Consider the following 8,749-nt stretch of genomic DNA (forward strand, 5'->3'; position numbering starts at 1 on the left):
ATTTAATAACCCATTCATCTTTTCATTCATGCCTGCTTGTCATTCGTCTACTGCACACCTTGTTTACCATGTACGCTTTTTTATATCTAATGTTTTACTTTCCCCAGGGAGGCTCAATTGAGGACAAGAACGATTGTTCATCCATTATTCCCTTAGGTAATGCTAACGGCCCGAGTTTTCAATCCTTCTTACTTTTCTGTTTGAGCATCCCACACTTGTTTAATACACAATCTTGCCCACAAATTTCAAAGATGATCAATAGGGTGAAATGTTGAAAGGAAGGAAAAAAAGCAATGCTGCGTAAAATAAATTTTTATCTGTCCTTTTTTCCTGAACCCAAATAGACATGCTGAAAAATGTCTTCCGCTGGTCCACTGAAGTCCATTTACCCAACGATCCATCAATCCACAGTGACTCTGCTCTCTTGTCCACTTCCAGCACTCTAACTAGCTTGTGATTGGTTGCTGGTTGATTACAAAGGACAATCTAGACCCCATTACACAAAAACACTACGTGTTTTTAGGTTGGGTGCTTGTCGTTTACCCACCAAGAGGTGAATAAGGACCTTATGAAAGAACAGCAGTGTTCTCCCCCCTCCTGAGCTCCTAGAGGGCAGAAAGGACACATCAGCATCAGCACTCGTCGGATGAGAAGTGACAGCTCTGGTTTGTGCGTCGTTTTCTTTACAGAATGACCAAGAACAAGAGACAAGGAGGGGACGAGACTGGAAGGGGGAATGTTAGCTTTCCTGTTACAAAGCAATGGACACAATAATTTATGTTTTATCCAGGAGACTGAACTGTAGAAAATATTTGTCTTTGAGGTTGTTTTGATTGTCCTAAAGGAGTCTAAATTAGAAAGGACAGTGCTGACTACTCAACATGTTGATTCTGTAAAAACATGCTACAAAATGAGACTAGAATAAAGTAAAAAGAAAAATTGCCAGCTTGTCTTGACTGTAGGGCAGAGGTCCCCAATCAGCAGGTTTATTCTGGGGAAAATGTTTAGGGATTTGATACTATTATTGTGTTTTGCCCTTGAAGAGCCACTATTTATACATATACATTATAAAGTGTGACACCACGAGTCTCCAATATTGAACTTTTACACAATATTCTAATTGTTGGGAGAGTGAATTGGTGAGTTTTTGTTAATTGTGAGCCAAAATCATTCAAATGAAAAAAAAACTTGAAATATATCAGTCTGTGTGATGAATCAATATAGTGTGTATACACACACACACACACACACACACACACACACACACACACACACACACACACACACACACACACACACACACACACACACACACGCCAAAAACAGTGATTATCTCTATCATGGCACCTGTTAGTGGGTGGGGTTTATTAGGCAGCAAGTGCATTTTCTCAGGAAAAAGCAGGAAAAAATAGGCAAGTAGGATTTGTGTGACTTCGACAACAGCCAAATAGTGTCTGATAGAAGACTGAACCAGAGCATCTCCAAAACTGCAGCTCTTATGGGATGTTCCTGGTCTGAAGTGGTCAGTATTTATCAAAAGTGGTTTCTAAACTTTTCTAAATTTCTATATTAGAGGACAGTAATGTCAAAGTTTCAAGTAGGTATGCAGCAAACATTATATACTATAGAAAAACCCTAGCTGTAATTTTATATATATAGAGAGAGAGAGAGAGAGAGAGAAAGAGGCAAAACTCTTAAATAATTCTGCTGAACAGAATGATGCATATCGTGAGAATTGTTCAATAGAATGATTATGCAGAGCAGTCATGAATGTAGTGTTGTGAACTCATCCAACCAGGATGTATGCAAGAAAATGATGCATGTAAAACTGATGAGATACAAAATAATAAATTAAGACAACCCAAAGTAAACACCGTTTAATGTATTATTTTAATGGTTGTATAAACAAAAACATCAAGAAAAATACAAAATATCCTCCAGATTACAAAGATTTTCCTCTCGATTCTACAGTCCAATGGAAATCTAAAACCGTCCATGTTTTCCACAATGCACTACAAGATAAGGTTGCGATAGAAACGTCTGAATTTTTCCATGAGCTATCTGCGTCTCCTGAGCTATCTGCGTCTCCTGGGCGATTTCTCTACACTCCTGTCCTCTCTCCTCCTGGACTCTCTGTACCGGTTCTCCTTGTCCTCACGCTCCACTGTGTTCCTGTACGATTCTTTGGAGGACATGTCTTTGCTGTTCCTCTCATGTGACTTGCACCTTGACCTATCAGGGCTGCGTCGCTGCTCTTGGTCATTTTTGGTGTCCTTGTTTTTACGCGAGTTCTCATTCTCTTTGTTTTTGTATTGCCGTTCTTCGCTATCTCTTCCCCGGTCAGGCGAGTCCTTATACGAATCTTGCACAGCAGGAGAATCCCTTTGCCTGCGCGCGCTCACATCGGGGGAGTCCCTTCGCCTGCGCTCTTGCACATCGGGGGAGTCCCTTCGCCTGCGCTCTTGCACATCGGGGGAGTCCCTTCGCCTGCGCTCTTGCACATCGGGGGAGTCCCTTCGCCTGCGCTCGGGCACATCGGGGGAGCCCCTTCGCCTGCGCTCGGGCACATCGGGGGAGCCCCTTCGCCTGCGCTCGGGCACATCGGGGGAGCCCTTTCGCCTGCGCTCGGGCACATCGGGGGAGCCCTTTCGCCTGCGCTCGGGCACATCGGGGGAGCCCTTTCGCCTGCGCTCGGGCACATCGGGGGAGCCCTTTCGCCTGCGCTCGGGCACATCGGGGGAGCCCTTTCGCCTGCGCTCGGGCACATCGGGGGAGCCCTTTCGCCTGCGCTCGGGCACATCGGGGGAGCCCTTTCGCCTGCGCTCGGGCACATCGGGGGAGCCCTTTCGCCTGCGCTCGGGCACATCGGGGGAGCCCTTTCGCCTGCGCTCGGGCACATCGGGGGAGCCCTTTCGCCTGCGCTCGGGCACATCGGGGGAGCCCTTTCGCCTGCGCTCGGGCACATCGGGGGAGCCCTTTCGCCTGCGCTCGGGCACATCGGGGGAGCCCTTTCGCCTGCGCTCTTGCACATCGGGGGAGCCCTTTCGCCTGCGCTCTTGCACATCGGGGGAGCCCTTTCGCCTGCGCTCTTGCACATCGGGGGAGCCCTTTCGCCTGCGCTCTTGCACATCGGGGGAGCCCTTTCGCCTGCGCTCTTGCACATCGGGGGAGCCCTTTCGCCTGCGCTCTTGCACATCGGGGGAGCCCTTTCGCCTGCGCTCTTGCACATCGGGGGAGCCCTTTCGTTTGCGCTCTGGCACATCGGGGGAGCCCTTTTGCCTGCGCTCTGAGACATCAGGGGAGTCCCTTCGCCTGCGGTCTTGCACATCAGGGGAGTCCCTTCGCCTGCGGTCTTGCACACTGGGAGAGACTCTTCTTCCCCGATCTCGCACATTAGGCGACTTCCTTTTCCTGCTCTCTCGCACATCAGCAGAGTCCCTTCGCCCCTGCAATTCTGGCGATTCCCTTTGCCTGCGCTCTCGCAATTCTGGAGACTCATTTCTCCCACGTCCTCGCAATTCTGGCGATTCCTGACGTCCGCGCTCTCGCACCTCTGGCAAGCCCATTTGCCCACTCTCTTGCTGTTCAGGAGAGTCCTTACGTGATTTGCGTCTTTTGTGGCCTTCATCACCATCATGTCTCTGGTTTCTTTTGCCTTGTCTCTTTTCTGCAGAGCCGTGTTTCGAGTTCTTCTCCTTATGCTTCTTTCCACGCTGGGACACCTTTTTCTGCTTCGCATCAGAGTCTGAATCTGTAAAGGAAAAGAAATAATGAAACCAAATGGGTGACTTCTGAAAGCAGAGTAAAATTAGCATGATGTAATCTTGAACTTGTCACATAACACTTAAATAGTAAAACGCTATAAATTCTGAACTGATACAAAGCAAAATATCAAGCTTGTGAACAGCATTAATGCTAGAAAAGTGTAAAATAAGCAGAAACAATGTTTTCACTGTGCTTTAATAGATCAGTGTGTGATGTGTTGCCAGGTTTCCACAGTAAAAAAACAAAACAACAACCTGAAATCCCAGGGCCTTTAATATTGAATTTGTTATAGCAAGTTTAAAAGAAACTGTACATTTCCTTAATTGCACTGACGTGACCATGCAGCTTAGAAGGAATCTGAAGGGACCTGTCAATCACTCATGCATTATAAATTATGTTAGGAGAGAAAGAGGTAAATACAAGTGGAGGAAACAAGGACATTTATCGAACATTTTGATTTAGGACATGACTGGAACCAGTGTCAGGGTCTGTGTGTGTGGAGGGGGTAAATTCCCCTAAGAATTACACCAGGGAGCTCTGACAACCTCAAACCAGGTCACCAGATTAAAGCTGTGTGTGTATGTGAGTGACAGTGTGAGAATTAGCAAGACTGCAGTATAGCTGGCATCTACATCTGGTCTGGCTTGAACATCCAGCAAACGGAGAGAACATCTCACTCCTGATTCAGCAGTACAATTACTGCCAGGTTCATTTATAGCAGTCATCCAAACTCTTTTACTTTTTTTTAAAGCTCTAAATAAATAAGCACATGCATCAAACTCTGGAGACAAAACTGACAACAAATAAACAAATGAAGAACATGATATGTTCATATCTTGTTTTTTCTGTTTCTTTGGAAACTGATCTCTAGTTAGTGTACTGAGAGTTTGGTATACTGGGGATGAGTAAGTCTAATAAAACAGGGATTTTTTTTAAACTAGTATAATAAAAAAAACCTAGTATGATCATAGAATTACTAATAGAGGTATTAGTTAGTTACAGCAGAAACAGTTTGTACCTGAAGAGTCGGAGCCGCTAGACGAGTCATCTGAGTCACTGGAGGAATCCGAGTCACTGCTGTCACTGCCTGAGGATGAAGAGTCAGATGAGGAGGAGGAAGAGTCAGACGACTCGACGTCCTGGTTCTGGGTCATGATCATCTTAGGGGCGTTCTTTAGATGCTCTCTTAGCTCATCTCTGTAAAAGAGACAAAGTTAGCATACTTTAGATATCAGCTAAAAGCAGGCACATAACAGAACCACTATATTAGCAAAAATCCAGTCTACCCTGATATATAAAATACATATTAAACATATTTGTAAACGTGTTATGTTGTCCTTCCTTTACATCTGTAAAACTCTTGAGTATTGTTTTGCAGCCAACATGCTCATTACTGTTTTTTAAATTTAGTCTTTACCTCAACTTGTATTAATAGGCAATTAACAGATAAGGCATCAGTCAATGTTTCAATTAATCCCAAAGGTGTTGAATAGGGTTGAGGTTAGAGCTCTATAGCAGGCCACTGAAGATCTCCATCTGAGCAAAACAAGTTTATCTTGGTCTCATCAGACCACAGGACATGGTTTCAGTAACTCATGCTCTTACACAGTCTTCAACACAGCCATAAAGGTTGAACAAGCTTTATGCGGTCACAAAGTAGAATTGCATACCAAATTGGTCGAGGCCCAGGTTACCAACAACCACCACAGGTATCGTTGGCCAACAGGGTGCAGTGGTGATTGACAGGCTGACAGACGAGATCAAATAAGAGTCTCCCTAGACTATGATGTTTGCAGATGATATTGTTATTTGTGGTGAGAGTTGGGAGCAGGTTGAGAAGTGCCTGGAGAGGTGGAGATATGCACTGAAGAGAAGGGGAATGAAATTCAGTAGGAGTAAGACAGAGTACATGTGTGTGAATGAGAGGGAGGACAGTGGAGTGGTGCGGTTGCAGGGAGAAGAGGTGGAGGAGTTCAGGTACCTGGGGTCAACAGGGAAAAGTAATGGAGTGTGTGTAGGAGAAGTGAAGAAAATAGTGCAGACAGGGTGGAGTGGGTGGAGAAGAGTGATGAGTGATTTGTTATAGAAGGGTATCTACAAGAATGAAAGGGAAAGTTTACAGGACTGTGGTGAGACCTGCGATGTTGTCTGGTTTAGAGACAGTGGCATTGAGTAAAAGACTGGAGGTGGAGCTGGAGGTAGCAGAGCTGAAGATGTTGAGGTTTTCGTTGGGAGTGACAACGATGGACAAGATTAGAAATGAGTTTATTAGAGAGACAGCGCATGTAAAACATTTTGAAGACAAGGTGAGGGAGACGAGATTGAGATGGTTTGGACATGTGCAGAGGAGGGACATGAGGTATATTGGTAGGAGAATGCTGAGGCTAGAGCCACCAGGAAGGAGGAAAAGAGGAGGTTAATGGATGCAGGTAGTTGGTATGAAAGAGGCAGATGTAGAAGACGGGGGTATGGGGAAGGATGATTTGACCGCTGTGGTGACCATTAATAGAAGCAGCCGAAAGAAGAAGAAGAAGAGCAGGCTGTTTTTCAGCAAACTGTTTGAGAGCTTTTGCAAGTGAGGCCTGCAGTTCTTTGGATGTTGTTGTGGGGTCTTTTGTGACCTCTTGGAGGAGTCGTCGCTGAGCTCGTGATAATTTTGGTCGGCCAGCCACTCCTGAGAAGGTTCTCCACTGTTCCATGTTTTTGCCATTTTTTTATAATGGCTCTCACTGTGAGTCCCAAAGCTTTAGAAACGGCTTTATACCCTTTTCCAGATTAATGGATCTTAAGTACTTTCTTTCTCATTCGTTTCTGAATTTGGATCTCAGCATGATGTCTAGCTTTTGATTATCTTTTTGGTCTACTTCATTTTGTCAGGCAGGTCCTATTTAAGAGATTTCTTGATTGTGAACAGGTGTGGCAGTAATCAGGCCTGGGCGTGGCGAGAGAAAATTAACTCAGTTGGGATAAACCACAGTTTTAACAGGGGTGCAAACACTTTCCCACAGGTTTTGGATTTTGTTTTCCCTCAATAATAAAAACCTTCATTTAGAAACTGCATGTTGTGTTCACTTGTGTTATCTTTTGCTAATATTTAAATTAGTTTGATGATCTGAAACATTAAAGTGTGACAAACATGCAAAAAAATAAGAAATCAGGAACAACTTTTTCACACCACTGTACATACATACATACACACGTGCATATAGACCAGGGGTCTCAAATCTTTTCCAGAAAGGGTCAGTGTGGGTGCAGGTTTTTATTCCAACCAAGCAAGTCCACACCAAATTCTACCTGTTCAAATCTAATGATCTTCATTTTCAATGACTATCAGGTGTGACCATTGATTGGTTGGAATGAAAACCTGCACCCACACTGGCCCTTTCTGGAAAAGATTGGAGACCCCTGATATAGACACAGACATGCACCCACTTTAGATTGGGGTGGCCATTTCTTCTGCATTTTAATTAAAAGACCTGGGATTTCATTTCATTTGGATTGAGTTCAATCGGTTAGATTATTAGCACTTTGTCAAGTCTCCGGATTTGCATGGCAACTAATGGCATTCTGAGCTTGACGTTTGAATGCCACTGTTCTAGAGAAAGTTACCATTATCTTCTCGTGGCCTACAGAGAAAACAAGCAGTTCTTACGTGAGTCCACCGAGGCCGATGGAGGTGAAGAAATTGATGGCGAATCTCGTGTTCCTCGGGTTGTCGCGAGGGAACAGCCCTTCGAAGAACGGCTGCAGAGTCCTAATGAGGAAACAGCACGGTTTACACGCAGCGTTTTTATATATACAGTGTGTACATGAGCAGAGCGCTCATCAGTCACAAATCCTTCAAGAGGGAAAACTAACATGTCCTTGAGTCTCTCATTGAGCTTCGGGAGCCCCATGTAGGCGCACAGCTCCTGGAAGAGGATCTTGACGAAAATACGGCTGGAGGATGTCGTCGACTCTTCGCTCATTCGCATGCACTCGAGGACCTGCGGGGAATTACAGAGCAATTCATTGTGGAAAAAAAAGAAAAAAGGCATATGCCTGGGTATAGCAATCAAAAATTAACAACTCCTTCAGGTCAAAGTAATTAGAATAAAAAGAAGCTGTTAAAAGCTCCTATGCTCAATGTACTACACGCTATTGTGGCGAAGTGATGAGTTTAAGAGTGATGTGTACGGGTATAAAGCATGATCACCACTTACACTCCATGGGACGGAGTCTGTATAGAGGAGGTGAGCAAACATTCTGGCCACGTTGCGCAGCTTGTTGGTCTCCAGCCTGTGAATTGTCTCGTACTGCTCTTGGAAGATGGCCTCAAAGCTCTCCATGTAATCCTTCTTCAACAAACAGAACCTCTGGCAGAGTTACAGAAAGGGAGAAAGAAACATCAGGGACATGAAAGAGCAGGCAGGAAAATGCATAATGAGATGAATCGCAGAATGGAGGAAAAGACGAGATGGAAGGAAGGTGAAGCTCATAGACTGATAGATGCAGACAGACAAAAGAGGAGATGAAAAAATGAAACAGGAACACTGTTGTCTCTCAGTGTGGCGTCTGTAATATAAAATCTGCATGTCTTCTACGTGATAAAACACTCGCCCCAGGCTCAGAGTTTCTAGTAGCTTTATTTCCAAAAGTGGTTTAAATTCTCTAGAGGTAGCAGAGGGAAAAAAAGCAGACCTTAGAAATAAAATAAATGGGATATTGCAGATTTGGATAGAGATAAAAAAAAATTAAAATAAAAAAAGAAATAAAAAAATCACCAGGTAGCAACTGTAAGGAATAAATCTAAAAAAAAATAAAAAATCTAAAAACACTGAGCTCTGGATTTAACTTCTCCCCTGTGAGTGTAGAGGTGTTTAAAGACATGTATAGATGCACAGAGAGACCTAGCAAGACCTAGCATGAAGGACAAAATACAGAAAGGTTTAAGGGAAACAAACAAGGAGGGAACAAACAAGGCGATGGGGGAAACTGATGAGGC

The 8,749-nt window shown here is 44.4% G+C and overlaps 1 protein-coding gene across 4 annotated transcripts in view; it reads right to left on the minus strand.

The window, feature by feature from the left end:
• Nucleotides 1–1,871: 1,871 nt before the first annotated feature.
• Nucleotides 1,872–8,749, minus strand: part of cwc22 (CWC22 spliceosome associated protein homolog) — a 32,805-nt gene continuing 25,927 nt past the window's right edge. The window contains exons 17-23 of one of the 4 annotated variants that reach the window (XM_083536910.1): nucleotides 7,968–8,120; nucleotides 7,624–7,751; nucleotides 7,418–7,519; nucleotides 4,784–4,962; nucleotides 3,346–3,751; nucleotides 2,752–3,213; nucleotides 1,872–2,520 (exon numbers count right to left, since the gene is read on the minus strand). In XM_083536910.1, coding sequence (XP_083393036.1) covers nucleotides 2,076–2,520; nucleotides 2,752–3,213; nucleotides 3,346–3,751; nucleotides 4,784–4,962; nucleotides 7,418–7,519; nucleotides 7,624–7,751; nucleotides 7,968–8,120 — 1,875 coding nt within the window. In that variant the 3' untranslated portion in view covers nucleotides 1,872–2,075. Of the gene's footprint in view, nucleotides 3,752–4,783; nucleotides 4,963–7,417; nucleotides 7,520–7,623; nucleotides 7,752–7,967; nucleotides 8,121–8,749 lie in introns of all 4 variants that reach the window. The other 3 variants (XM_083536909.1, XM_083536908.1, XM_083536907.1) reach the window with 3 other exon arrangements.

The sequence above is a fragment of the Silurus aristotelis genome (genome assembly GCF_946808225.1).
Source record: "Silurus aristotelis genome assembly, chromosome: 3".
NCBI classification, from domain to species: Eukaryota; Metazoa; Chordata; class Actinopteri; order Siluriformes; family Siluridae; genus Silurus; species Silurus aristotelis.